The sequence below is a fragment of the Mus musculus genome, chromosome 11, assembly GCF_000001635.26.
Source record: "Mus musculus strain C57BL/6J chromosome 11, GRCm38.p6 C57BL/6J".
Classification (NCBI taxonomy): domain Eukaryota; kingdom Metazoa; phylum Chordata; class Mammalia; order Rodentia; family Muridae; genus Mus; species Mus musculus.
Window position 1 is genome coordinate 95,287,842 of NC_000077.6, and position 15,152 is coordinate 95,302,993.

The following is a 15,152-nucleotide window of genomic DNA, read 5'->3' on the forward strand; positions in this document are numbered from 1 at the left end:
CTGCCTCCACTTGCCAGTGCTGGGATTAGAGGCAGGCCTGAAACCGCGGCGCTGGACAATCAAACTCAACAAACACATCCTGCACAGAGGCAAACACTCAACCAATGCAATCATTTCTTCAGACCCAAAACCAAACCCAACTAGCCAGGGCTGGTGTCACACCCCTGAAATTCCAACACTTAGGGGTGTAGAATCAGCTTAAGGACAGCCCTAGCCATATATTAGCAAGCTCAAGGCCAGCCGCTGCCATATGAGACCCTATTTCAAAAGGCAAAATGTGGGCTGGAGAGCTGGCTCAGTGGTTAAGAGCACTAACTGCTCTTCTGAAGGTCCTGAGTTCAAATCCCAGCAACCACATGGTGGCTCACAACCATCCGTAGTGGGATCTGATGCCCTCTTCTGGTGTGTCTGAGGACAACTACAGTGTACTTACATATAATAATAAATAAATCTTAAAAAAAAAAAAGGCAAAATGTAAGCAACAAGAAAAATTTCTATCTAGCGCTTTTTAAATTAGCAAAGACTCAAATAGCCGGGCAGTGGTGGTGCACGCCTTTAATCTCAGCACTTGGGAGGCAGAGGCAGGCGGATTTCTGTGTTCGAGGCCAGCCTGGTCTACAGAGTGAGTTCCAGGACAGCCAGGGCTACACAGAGAAACCCTGTCTCAGAAAAAAAAAAAAAAAAGTCCTTTTTTTTTCATGACAGGGTCTAATTCTGTAGTCCAGATGGCTTAGGTTTCTTACTTTGTGGCTCAAGCTGGCCTTAAACTCCTGGCCTGCAGGTGTGAGTCACCACTTCTGACTTTACTTTTTCTGTTTTGTTTTTGAAACAGGGCTTTGCAATGCTGCCCAGGGTGGCCTCCAGGCACAGACCACCATGTCTGGCTACATTTCAGTAGAAAACATGTACTAATACACTTCTAGTAAAAGTAATTATTTACATAAAAAGCTGTATTTTATGCATAAAAGGTTTGAGGATTTTAATATAAGGACAGTAATTCAAGATCTTTAAATGGGAAGACAGACAAATAGGTGATGTGGTATAGTGAAGAAAATGACAAATGATGATTCTTAAAAAAAAAAAAAGATGTGCACTGGTGTTTTGTCTGAATGTATATCTATGTGTGTCAGACCCTTGGAACTGGCGTTAAAGACAGTTGTGAGCTGCCAGGTGGATGCTGGGTATTGAACCTGGGTCCTCAAGAAAAGCAGCCAGAATTCTTAACTTCTGAGCCATCTCTCCACCTTCCCAAAAAGGTAACTTACGTAGTTAAAATAAACAGCTAAAAACTTGATAAAATTCTAATTTTGGCTATTTTAAGGCAGATTAATTTTATCTTCTGTATTCTATTCCTAACTTTTCCTTATTATTGTGAAATGTATATTATATTCAAAGTTAGTTCTCGGATGTTCATCTATATCCTGAGCCCCTGAATGTCTTAAGAAGCCATTTCTAATGTCATCGTATTTGTTCTAAGAGCAAATCTGTCTCCCTGCCCCAGTACTGCAGATTGACCCTAGCCCCTTTGCACATGCTACTACTGATGCATATGACTGGGAGTTTAGTTTTCATTTGGAAACAGGGTCCTGCTAAGTTGCCGAGGCTGACCTGGACAACGCTTGGTAGTCTGGTAGGCCTGGATCTCATCATCCTCTCGCCTTAGCCTTCAGAGTAGCAGAGATTACAGAGCAGCACCATCAGGCCCCCTTAAAGTAATTATTTAAAATGATAGTGAAGGGATCCTACCAACTGCGCTGCATCCCTAGACCTAGCGGACGGAAGTCTACTTCAGCTGTGGGAGGGTGCTAGGCGACTGAAGAGAGCCCCACAGTTCACTGGATGCTCTCCTGAGTAAACAGCTATGATCTGACAGCAGAAGCTCAGATCTGAGTCACAGTCAGGGGGAGTTCAGTCTTGGATTTTTCCTTACCATGTATTTCTCCTTCTGCTCTTTGCTCAGTCCAGAATTTCTTTTCTTCCTGAGTTCAGCCACCTTTTCCTTATACCGCAGCTGTCTCTCTGTTGGTGCCTGAAAGAAAAACACAACTGAGCATCTAGCTAGAAAACTCATCACCTTTCAAAATACCAATTGTTTAAACTTTTTTTAAAAAAGACATGCTCTCCTATAACCCAAGCTGGCCTCAAACCTGGAACTTCTGACCTTGCTTCTACCTCCCAAGTGTTGAGATTACGAATCCAAACTGCCATGTCTTTTTTAAAAGATACAGAGAAAGAGAACGGGTCTTCTCTATATAGCCCTGGCTGACAATCCTCCTTTCTCAGTTTCTAGAATGATAGAATTATAAGCATGGCTACCATACTGAGCGTAACAGTACAGAAACAGTGCAGCCACATATCCAAAACAGTTCTTACTGCCCTTTCAGGAATGTGAACTTATTTTTATCAATATGAAAGAGCAAAAGTCATAATGGAGGAGGGAGGAGCATTGTGACTCTTGTTTATAATCCCAACAGAAGCAGAAGAATGGCTATAAATCCCAGGCCAGACCTTTAAGGGCTGTATAACAAGATTCCCATTAAAAAACAAAAATTGGTGGGTGGTGGTGGCATATGACTTTAATCCCAATACTCGGGAGGCAGAGGCAGGTGGATCTCTGGTCTACAGAGTGAGTTCCAGGATAGCCAGGGCTACACAGAGAAACCCTGTCTCCAAAAACAAACAAACAAACAAACAAACAAAAAAGCATCAATTACACACTGCTTTTGCCTGTCAAGCACTGAGGCTATGCATTTATTACATATGCGTTAGATAACTACCCGGACAGGTGGGCATTCTCCACTCCTTCATAGAACAAAGAAATGTAGTTTACCAGCTGGCTGCCCCAGGACAACACAGCTAATAGATTCAGATTCAGCTCTCAAGGCAAGCTTACCACTGTGTCTCCTCTGCTAGTCACCTATAATCTAACTGTAGAAACAGATACCTTGATGATGAGCTATGACTAAAGGCCGACGTCTGGGGAAAACTACATGAGAAGAATACATACAGAAGATTTACTAACTGTGGGAGAAGGTCTTGGAAGAATACCTGTAAGAGCTTAAGACTCGCTCAAGGCCTTGAAGGATATGTATGTAATCTCTTCTTGGTAATGATATAGAGTTCTCAGAAAGATCAAAGCCATTTAGAAAGAAGCAAGGAGTTAAGTGCAATCTATGCAGGCTGAAAGTTCAGAAAGGATGATTAGGACAAAGCAAGGATGCTTTCTGCAAATCACAGAAAGACAGAAGTAGAAACTGGCCCAGCTGACAAGTGTCAAATACTGAGGAAATGCAACTGATGATACTAAAAATAAGCCAGCAAAGTCAAAGGTGCTTGAAAGCCAACAACAGCAGGTTAGAATAAGGATGCCAAATGAGGAAACAGAAGCGCAATGGAACCTTTCAAAATAACCAAAATATTTTATACTATTGCTTACTACTGCTATTATTATCACAAATAGCTTAATTCCTCTATTTATGAGATGGAAATGTCTGCTGTATGAAAAATTACAAGTTGAAAACCCAAACATGATTTCAAGTTGATGTCTGGAAGACCAGTGATTTTGATTTGTCCTGGAAACCAAAGGCATGGACTTGCCTATGAAGACAGTTATGGGACAAAGGAGATTCACAAGGCAAATCTCAAACTGGCTGGCCAGAGCTGTCACAAGGCCCATACCTGGTGCCTGGTTGCATGCCTGTTGTTGTCATCTTGCCTGTGGGACAGCATCCTTTCTTCTATCTGCTTATCCCGGCTCTGTGCTCTCACCTGCAACCATCAACAATGTCAATAAATCCACCTGCTTCTAAGACTACATTTACTTAAAGCAAAAGAATTTTTGATAATCCCCTGTAGTTGCACTATACTTTGAATGTAAAAGTGTTCTTGCTATTGGTCATTGCTATCTTATCTCTATTAGAAAAAGATGAGGCAAGCCCCACACAGTGCTATCTTGGCCACTAAATATCAAAGAACTGAAATGATCACAGCTAATGTTGTAAAGCTGAGACTTTTGCTAAGAATGTTGACTCTGGCCTGGAATTCTACTATGCTGACAGGAAACTGAAGAAACACAAAGAGTAAGGAAAGGAAGTATGAAGAAGACATCAGGAAAACGCTGGGCTCAGGATGGGCACAGTGACATCTGCCTGTAGTCCTCATTAGTAGTATACAGGCTAAGGCAGCTGAAGAGTTCAAGACCAGCCCACGCAGCACAGGGAGACGAGACCCTGCCTAGAGGGCTGGGAAAGGGAAGGGGGATGAGGGAAACCTGACTCCAAGTCTACATGGAAATATAACTGCAGACACAAGACCGCAGAGAAAGCACACTGCTCTCCTCAGTGTCACTTCCCCTTCTGGGAACTGACACCCTGCATCTATCAGCCTCCTGGGTTGCATCACTGAGCAGGCTCAAGTGGAATAACCAATAGATCTCCCACGTCTGCTACACTCAACATCTCTCCACTACTATCTCAACAGGTGAGCATTCAAAAACTTGGAATCTTTCATTTCTTTTTCTCCTATCTCCTAGTAGCTTCCTCTCCTTCAGAACATATCCCGAATTTAATCTTATCTTCGACATTTTACCAATAACACACTGGTCTAAGCTATCATTTACAGCAAGAACTTCTAAGCATGTTTCCAATGCACCTATTGGGTGTCATCTCTTTCTCCTGCAGTTGTTCTCTACAAGTTAAGTAGTTGTTGCTTCAGACACATTCTTCTTCTGCCTGCACCCTCTAAATGCTTCCAACTGCCATCGGAACAAAACATAGTCCTGTGCTGAACATTTTGATCCTTTATGATCTCAATCCTCCGCCTTCATTTCCCATGGTGCTCCAATCATACAGTCTACCTTCAAACCCTGTCATCCCCAGCTCACGGCCACGGCACTTACTATTCTGTCTCCTTTAGCTCTCCCCACTCGATTCTTTATCCCCTGCTACTATGACACCGTAAACATCTAAATCCTATGTCAATCTCATATGGCTTTCTTGACCTCCTCTAGCAAAAGCAGTATGTTAGCCTCCCTTTGAGCACAGTCCCTCTCTTTCTCTATTGGTTTTTCATGGTGTCTATCACAACATAAATGGATATTAATATACAGGTTTCCCATGGGAATGTAAACTCCTTGGTTGCAAGTGTCTTTTATCTTTTGATTTTTATCTTAGTCACTGAATCCTTTGCTATCCACAAAAAGTTGCCTGCATCCACAAAAAAATGAAAGACAATTGAAAGGTTTACTGGGAAATATGAGAGCGATCATTCACACGCAGGAAGTTTAGAACTGAAGAACTTCCTGAGGCTAGGGAGGCAGCTAGCTTGTCTCAGGCTCTCATCTCTAGTGCTTTCCTGCAAGCACATGGCCCAGTAGTAAAGCACGGCTGACACCAGTCTCACTTCCCCATACAGGGCAGAAGTAAAACTTTATAACAGAAATGCCTTCTTTATTCGCAATTTTTTTCCCCTGGTCTGAAATTTCTCAAACTGCTTAAGGTACTTAAGGTATAGACATTACTTCAGGCCATGATTCAAGAAGACTGATGCAAAGCGAAGCACTATCAGATGTTTAGAGACAAGCGGTAGAGGAGCATTCTGAAACCACTGTCACAATAACCGTGACAGTTATTTTTCAGGGGAAGAAGTCCAAGTGTTTGGTCAGCGTCTGAATCAGGTGCTAACACAGTCATGCTTGCACTCATCCAGCCTAAGACAGTAAAAAGACAACAGGAAGAGCTGACACAGAAGGCAAGCTGTCTCATACACAAAGACCTGGAATGAAGACAAAAAGCAGGGTCTTTGGCAGAAAAATACATGTAAGCATTTCACGTTTTATTTGGTGAAAATTTAAACGTGTGAAGAAATAGTCTCCCAGCCCCGCCCAGAGACCTTGTATATTAGAACAAGTTCCTGTAGCAAGGAGAACAGGAAATTGAATTCTTTTCCAAATGAGACTTGCTCATACAAGCATAAAACCTGTGACCCAGGCCTTGTGTGTGAGCAAAAGAACAACAAAAAAAGCAAGTAACACTTTGGTGCAGTCAAAGCATTTAGTTTGGAAAACTTGTCCAAAGACTCCCTGAGTCTACTTAATTACTATTTGCAATTCTTGCTTCCCCATAATTACCTGTGGTTCCATCCTTGGGAGCAGTAACCTACACAGGAATGCACAAAAGAAGACCCGAGGCTCTAGTCTCAAACACATCATCCAAGTCCCGAAGGTTATTTAGGAAAATTAAAAGAACTAGCCAAGAACAGGTGTGACTGACAGAAATCAAGAGGAACAGGATATGCAGAAACAAACAAGAGGGACATCAGAAAATTATGAAAAAGCAAAACAACTTCACGGATTTGTTAAGAAAGCCTGAGGTGGAGCGGTAGGCTCAACTATCTACGCACATTCTGAAAGGATGCGCCCTGGCAGGATATGACTTCAGTTACCAAGGAAATGAATGCGGCAGTGGAGAAAATCCCGATACTCTAAAGATAAATCTCCCTATTAACTCCTTCCCCAACACTCACTACATAGTACAATCCTTTTATTTGTTCGTGGAGTTAAAAAAACCAAACCAAACCAAACCCTTCTTTCCATTGCTTCCTCCACTGACATGTAAGAACAGACCTTGTTCCCCAGGCTCAACGCTGTACCCAGAGTGCTTAGCAAAGTGCGGGTCACGTCGCAAGCACTTGAATACACCCTGAATGAAGGAGCACACGTTACCTTGCATTCGTCAGCTGAGAGGTTATGATACAGCGGGCATCCTGAGATGGAGAAATGTCTCTCGTGCTTTCCTGTAAGATGTCCTGTTAAAGGAGGGAAAACTTAATTTCCAGGAAGAACATGCACACCTAGGAAGTGAGATTTTGACAAGTCTGGCTTTACCATTTCATTTTATTAAACAAATGCTTCCAAATGGAGCTGCCGTGAAGATCCCGATGTGTACCCTCATGCACTATTTTCCTCCAGAGCAGGCAATCTGAGATGTAGTCAGGTTTACGTTTTGAGGCAGGGCCTACTGAGAAGCTCTGGCTGGCTTGGAACTCACTATGCAGACAAAACTGGCCTCTGCCTCCTGAGTGCTGGGATTAAAGGTGTGTGACACCTCTGCCTGGCTAACAAAGGAGTTTAATACTGATACCATCCTCTGAGATAAAGGCCAGCCTGGTCTACAGAGCAAGTTCCAGGACAGCCAGGGCTACACAAAGAAATTCTATCTCCAAAAACCAAAAAACAAACAAAAACCTTTGTTAAGTTAATCCAACTTTAGGAATTTGAAAACAAGGATACTACTCTTTCGCACTATGCAAAACTATCATACATTTAACTCCTTTTAATAATCAAAAGAAATTCATTAAAAAATTTCTATAATATAGAAACACATTTTGATAATTTTGAACAAGATTCAACATGCTATGTTTTCAGGTTTATTTTATTTATATAAGTATACTGTAGCTGTCTTCAGACGCTATACAAAAGAGGGCATCAGATCCCATTACAGATGGTTGTGAGCCACCATGTGGCTGCTGGGAATTGAACTCAGGACCTCTAGAAGAGCAGGCAGTTCCCTAAACCACTGATCCATCTCTCCAGCCCCATTGTTTTGTTTTGAAGACAGGGTTTCTTTTTTATTCTTTTTCTTTTTTTCTTTTCCTTGGGAAAGGTTTATTTTGTACTTATTTTTCTAATACAATTTTAATTTCAAATAATTTCAGGCTTATGGAAAAGCTATACTTTTTTAACAGAGATTTCCCATATAACTTTCCTAGTGATAATACCTTTTTTCTTCCCTCCAATTTTTTTTTTTTTTTTTTTTTTTTTTTTTTTTTTTTGGTTTTTCGAGACAGGGTTTCTCTGTGTAGTCCTGGCTGTCCTGGAACTCGCTCTGTAGACCAGGCTGGCCTCGAACTCAGAAATTCACCTGCCTCTGCCTCCCAAGTGCTGGGATTAAAGGCGTGCGCCACCACGCCCGGCTCTTCCCTCCAATTTTTTATTAGGTATTTACTTCATTTACATTTCAAATGCTATCCCGAAAGTCCCCTATTCTCCGCCCCGCGCCCCACCCCCCCAGGGTTTCTCTATGTAACTTTGGCATCCTGGAACTTGATCTATAGACCAGGCTATCCTCAAACTCAAGAGTCCACGTGACTCTGCTCTGCCTCAAGCACTGGAACTAAAGGTGTGCGCCAATTCTGCCCGGCTCAGCACACTTTTTTTTTTTTTTAATTTTATTTAATGTAAGAATCCTCGGCTGCATATACATCCACATGTCAGAAGAGGGCATCAGGGCTGGTGAGATGGCTCAGTGGGCAAGAGTACCCGACTGCTCTTCCAAAGGTCCGGAGTTCAAATCCCAGCAACCACATGGTGGCTCACAACCATCCGTAACGAGATCTGACGCCCTCTTCTGGAGTGTCTGAAGACAGCTACAGTGTACTTACATAGAATCAATAAATAAATCTTTTAAAAAAAAAAGAAGAGGGCATCAGATCCCCTTATAGATGGTTATGAGCCACCATGTGGTTGCTGGGAATTGAACTCAGGAACACCTGGTAGAGCAGTCAGTCCTCTTAATCTCCGAGCCTTCTCTCCAGCCTGAAGGATAAATATTTAAAGATCTGTACTTCTGCAGTCAAACTCTAAGATAGGGCCATCAGCATAAGGCCTAAGGGAAACACCAGGGATGACACAGGAAGCTTGCTCTAACTAAAGAACAGTCTTTCCTCTCTCCCTCTTTCCTTTCTTTCCTTTAAAAAAAAATTGGCGAATGGAAATGGAACCCGGGGCCTGAGCCATGCTAGACAAGCACTGTCCCACAGAGCTACATCTCTGTCCATTTTAAGTTTTTCCCTCCCTCCCTCCCTCCCTCCCTCCCTCCCTCCCTCCCTCCCTTCCCTCCTGAGACAGGGTTTCACTACACAGACTTGGCTGTCCTGGAACTCACTCTGTAGACCATGCTGGCAGCTGTCTGCCTCTGCCTCCCAAGTGCTGCAATTAAAGGCATGTTCTACCACCGCCCGGCTACAGGTCCTATCATCATTGTCATTATTTCTGAGTATTACTGTTGTTTTTATTGTCATTACTAATATGTGTATGCTAAAGAGGACATTTGGAAATTGATTCTTGCCTTCTACCTTTTTGTTTGTTTGCAATTTATTAAAATTTATTATAAAGAATCTGCACGCAAAACAAAACAAAACCCATACCAGGACTAACCAGACATGTCAAATGAATTTCTGAACAGTTAGAATAACTAACCAACCTGAAGCTGTGGGACTTCACAATGAGTTTTACACTTTCACTATCAGATATATACACAAATCTTCAGACAAACAAACAAAAAACCCCACACTTAAAACTGGAAAATTAGCTTTGTACTTCTTTCATGGCTTAAGTGTCCATTACTTGCATTCCGTTCTTCACATAGTATTTACCCTTTCTTGCTCTCCTTTCTACACGTCATTTTGTGCCCATATGTACATCTGACTACATGTGCAGTGTGTGTATAAGATCTGCAGATGGAGGGAACATGTTCTGTTCTGTTTTTCTTTTGCCTCCCACCTTGCTGAGACAGGATCTCTCTCGTTTCGGGTGCTGTGTAGCAGTGCTCCTGGCTCTGCTGGCTTCCAACAATAAGTCTATCTCTGCCTATTTCAGGGTAGTGGGAACTTTACAGATACACTTATAAGGGTTCCATTATCAGGCTTGCTTGTAAGGCTAGCACTTTTACCCACAGAGCTGGCTTCTTAGCCCCTTAAGCAGTATCCACCTATCTATCTATCCATTCATCCAATCTATCTATTTATCTATTGATCGATCTATCTATCTATATCTATCTACCAATCGAATGATCGCCCTGGTCTTACTATGTATGTAGCACTGGCTGTCCTGGACCTCAAGTCTGGCAACATGAGCTTGATCCCTACAACCCACATAAAAGGTGAAGGAAAGAATCAATTCAAAAAGCGTGTCCTCCACACGCATGCTGTAACAAGGGCACCCATCCCACATACGTAATAAACACATGTAAACCTTACAAATACAGAAAACTGGCCGGGCAGTGGTGGCGCACACCTTTAATCCCAGCACTCGGGAGGCAGAGGCAGGCGAATTTCTGAGTTCAAGGCCAGCCTGGTCTACAAAGTGAGTTCCAGGACAGCCAGGACTGCACAGAGAGACCCTGTCTCGGAAAGAGAGAAAGAGAAAGAGAGAGAGAGAGAGAGAGAGAGAGAGAGAGAAAGAAAGTAATTAAGTTAGTTAGTTCTATGAATATGAGGCCAGCTTGGACTACACAGTGACTATCAGGCCAGTCAGAGCCACATAGCAAGAACCTATCAAAAAAAAAAAAAGATAAAAAGAAACATTTTAACTTTTGAGACCCACATACTTAGAGTCACATCTTGCCTAATGCCCAGCAAACAGTGGATCTCTAAACATAAAACTAGGAGAGCAGGCAAGTAAGGGCCCCAGAAGTCTGCGGGGCTGAAGCTCCCCCTAGCGATAGGTTTGTGGTGTTGCAGTTGCTATGTGCAAGCACAATTCATGTATTTGTGGTCACACTGATACAAACAAACCTACTATGCTGACTATATAAAAATGCAGCACATACCATTCTACACAGCAATAATGACTGACAATATAAGCAGCCATGTTAATTGGTTTAGGGCATTTGTTCTATTTTTCATTGTTTTTCTATTTACATGGAGACAGGCTCACTAGACAGTCCAGACTGGCCTTGAACTCCAACTCCTTCTACATAGACCTAAGTGTGAAAATTAATGGCACTTGCCACCACGCCCTGCTCAAAATTACTTCAAATCCTTCTATTTAACAATAAAGTTCAGAGTAAAGTAGCATCCAAGTTACACAAGCAACTGTCACATACATTGAGTTTACCAAATCTCTAAAAGCACCCTGTTCTCTTGTTCCTGACTTATCTCAGTTTGCTTTGCTCACCGGGGTGTAGGAGCAATAGGCTGTCATATACAAACACACCCCCAACAGCCCAAGTGTATAGAAGGCTATATCATCTCTGTTTGTCATGTACATGCGCTCTCTCTTTTTTTAAAAAAGATTTATTTATTTATTATATGTAAATACACTGTAGCTGTCTTCAGACACACCAGAAGAGGGCGTCAGATCTCATTATGAGTGGTTGTAAGCCACCATGTGGTTGCTGGGATTTGAACTCTGGACCGTCAGTGCTCTTACCCATTGAGCCATCTCCCCAGCCCAGTACATGCTCTCAAAATATGTCCTTACTATTAAGCAACAGGAGGCCATTTCTTAGAGAAAACTGTTGGGTGGGACCACACACAGAGTAGAGAGTGCCGTCACCGCTGTGGAAGCCTGCTCTCAGAGACTGCATGCCTTACAAACTCAAGGCTATGGCTGTTTAACAAGTCTACTGGCACCAATTTCCCAACTGCTCCTACATTAGCATCTTTAACAAAACATTTTTAAAAGAATTTACCTTTAAAAAGTACACAATGCTACTGGCATACTTTATAAGTATAAAGAAAAGTTTTATATGCACTAGGAAACAAAAAAATTCATATTCAAAGGCATCTTTAGGTCTGGTCTCATGCAAACTCTCCTGATTTACAGCCTCTTAAGAACTCTGTTCTTGCTGGGCGTGGTGGCGCACGCCTTTAATCCCAGCACTTGGGAGGCAGAGGCAGGTGGATTTCTGAGTTCGAGGCCAGCCTGGTCTACAAAGTGAGTGCCAGGACAGCCAGGGCTACACAGAGAAACCCTGTCTTGAAAAACCAAAAACAAACAAAAAAAACAACTCTGTTTTCCTTGTCTCCTGAACAGCAGTGGCCTCGAAGCCATTATCAGGCATTATCTTATACTCTATCAGTACCTATAAGCACCAACCACCCGCCATAGGACGAGGCATTCCAGAGAGAACTTGTTTTCCAGTTTTGTTCCTGCTTAGGAAAGGAGGGAATTTTTCACTGGGAAAAACATGTTGAAAAAAGTGAGTGGTTCATCACTGTTACATTTCCTGCAACCAGATCTGTTAATATTTACAGACAATAGGCCAAGAACAGCTCTTGTTCACGATTGCTCTGAGTTCACAACCCCACAACAGGATCCCCAGGCCACAACGGTCATGAAGCTGGGGCACACTCACCTAGAGAGTTGCAGCCCGGCGTAGGACACTTCATGTTGAAATTGTAGCTTTCGTGAAATCGACGTCGCTTGGGACGGTGAGAGAGATCACTGCCTGAGTCCTTCAGGGACATGTCCTTGGCAATGCTCTCATCATGAGACACGTTGGGGCTGGAGATGTCTATGTCAGACTCAGAAGAAGGTGCATTTCCGGTTGGAGTTCGAGGTGGTGACTCATCATGATCAGCTGTATTTTTAGTTTCTAAAGAAAAAGCAATTGGTAGAACTGGTGAGTGGGTCCCTCTATTTAAAGACTGGCTAGGCAAGAAGAGTTGGTGGGCTTTGCAGTTCTCTTCCTAGTGTCATGAGCCCAAACTCTCTATATAGCTAGGAATGACCCTGAATACATGACCATCCTGCCTCTCCTGTCCTAGTGCTGAGTTTACAGGCATGTACACCATGCCGAGCTTTATGCAGTGCTATGGAACAAAAGCAGGGGCTCGTGCATGCCATGCCAGCAGCCCACAAGCAAGCTACGTCTACAGTCTTTCAAGACCTAACCAGTAATTGTTAGCTACTTATCTGCTACAAGACATTGAAGACACTTTGGTATAACTTCTGACTGAATGTAAATCTGAAGTTCAGGTACTACATGTTACCTCTCCATATTTCTCCTAAGCTCTTAATCCTGAGTAATCAAAATCAAATATAAAGTCTGAAAAATAACCAAAAGAAGCCAAATATGACAAAACTGTGTTCTCACCATCACGAGTGTTGTTTAATAGTGAAATTTATAACTAATGTCAAAAATTCACCAAAAATCTATTATCTTCTTTATTGAAAAAGTAAGTAAATAAATAATGAGCCCATTTTCCTTTCCTAGAGACTCACAGGACAGAAAAAAAATCACTGAGCTGGGTGTGGTGGTGTGCATGTGCTCTTAATCCCAGCCCTGAAGAGGCAGAGGCAAGTGTTCTCTAGGCCAGCCTGGATGACAGAGCAAGGCTACCTAGAGACCAAGCCTCAAAACCAACCCCAATTAAGAAAGAGGAAAAAAGAAGCAGATATAATTTTTTCCTTTTAAGAGTCTAAGAAATGGCTCAGCAGTTAAGAGGCTGCTCTTGTTCTCCCAGAGGACCTGAGTTCAACTCCTCGTGCCCCCCCCCCCCCAATGGCTCATAATTGTCTATAACCAGTCCAGGGATTCCAGTTTTAGGGGAGTCAATGGTATCAGCATGCAAGTGATACGAAGACATATATGTAGGCCAAACATAATTTTAAAAAATTATTTTAATACTTAATGAGTATGAACGTTTTATCTGCATGTATGTGTATAATCAACACGCCTGGTGCCTGAAGTTACTAGGGTCTCACAATCTTGAAATTCACTTTTTTCTTTTCTTTTTAATTAAAAGAGAGACAGACAGACAGCCTTTACTATGTATCCCTGGCTGGCCTGGAACTTTCTATGTAGGGTAGGACGGCCCTAAACACAAAGGGATCCAATGACTCTACCTTACAAATGCTTGGATTAAAGACATTTAGCACCATGCTCTTTTTTTTTCCTTTTTAAAGATGTATTTTTAATTATGTGTATGTGGATATAATGTGGGGGCTGGCAAAGGTCAGATCTCCTAGAACTGGAGTTACGGGGAGCTGGGAGCCACCAGACATGTGTGCTAGGACCCTAACTCAGGTTCTCTAGAAGAGCAAGCAACACATGTGCTATATGTAATGGCACACGCCTTTAATCCCAGCACTCGGGAGGCAGAGGGATTCAGATCTCTGAGTTTGAGGCCAGCCTGGTCTACAGAGTGAGTTCTGGGACAGTCAGGGCTATAGTGAGACTCTGCTCCCTTACCCCTGCAGAAAAAGAGCAGTACGTGCTCTTAAACACTGAGCCATCTCTGCAGCACACTTAGGGTCTGATAGCTGGAGTCCGAGAGTTCTACAGAAACTACACACTCATAAACCAAGGTCTACAAACCAGATACCTATAGGGCTTGGACAAGCTCAAAGGACGTCATTGTCTATCCAGAGGTGACAACTACTATTCAGCTCCAGTTAATAATTAAAAAGTAAATGGCCATCCAGTCTGTCCTGTCTCAAAAGTTAACTGTTGACCCCTGAGTTCAAAGCCAGCCTGATCTGGATAAGGAGCTTCAGGACACCTGGGAACAAAGAGACACTATCTCAAAAAGCCCCAATCAACCCACCAGCTGAGAGTCGACTCACTGGTTAAGAGCTCAGGCGATTCTTCCAGAGGACCCGGGTTTGCTTCCAAGCACCCACACAGCAGCTCACAACTGTAACCCCTGTCCCAGGGTATCTCATGCCCTCTCCTGGCCTCCATGGGTACCAGGCACAAATGTAGTTCACAGACTTACATACAGTCCAAACAATATGAAAATTGCTGTGCTTCTAAGCACTACCACGAAAGTTAAAAATAATGAAACTCTGCAAACCAACAAATTAATCATGTTGCCTGGTTGGAGAATCTCAGTAGCTTGCAAGATCTGCTTTAATGCCTCTTGCTCTAAGGCTCTTAAAGTATGGGATCATAGCCTCAATATCCTAATGCTGTCTATTACTAATGGTCACTCCTAGTCAGCAGTCTGGAGGTAAAATGGGCCAGTAGTCATGGTGCTAATAAAATCTAGGTTTTATGTGGAGGTTCGGAAGGCTCTGTCTCCTTCTCCCTATTATACATCCAACTGAATACACCTAATACTCTAGCAAGCAAAATATACAGTAAGAAATTCGATAAATTGAGCACGGTGGCACACATCTGTAGTCCCAGAACTCTAGGTCACGGCAAGAGGATTCCAAATTTGAGGCTATATTTTTCAAACTCTGATTCAAAACTATAAACAAACAAAGCAAACAAACCAAAAGGAATCAAGTCAACAGTGTCTGCCGACCTAAACTCTGACAATCTCTCTGCAGTGCCAAAATGTTCCTTAAGAAAACTGACCAAAGCCGGGCGTGGTGGCGCACGCCTTTAATCCCAGCACTTGGGAGGCAGAGGCTGGCGGAT

The 15,152-nt window shown here is 42.7% G+C and overlaps 1 protein-coding gene across 13 annotated transcripts in view; it reads right to left on the bottom strand.

The window, feature by feature from the left end:
* Kat7 (K(lysine) acetyltransferase 7) overlaps positions 1–15,152 on the bottom strand; it is a 38,394-nt gene that overhangs the window by 15,989 nt on the left and 7,253 nt on the right. For 7 of the 13 annotated variants that reach the window (NM_001195003.1, XM_006533018.4, XM_006533013.4 and 4 more), the window contains 4 exons: positions 12,138–12,377; positions 6,722–6,804; positions 3,679–3,768; positions 1,931–2,029 (listed from right to left, as the gene is read on the bottom strand). In NM_001195003.1, the coding sequence (NP_001181932.1) occupies positions 1,931–2,029; positions 3,679–3,768; positions 6,722–6,804; positions 12,138–12,377 (512 nt within the window). The remainder of the gene's footprint in view (positions 1–1,930; positions 2,030–3,678; positions 3,769–6,721; positions 6,805–12,137; positions 12,378–15,152) is intronic. The other 6 variants (NM_177619.3, NM_001195004.1, XM_006533014.4 and 3 more) reach the window with 1 other exon arrangement.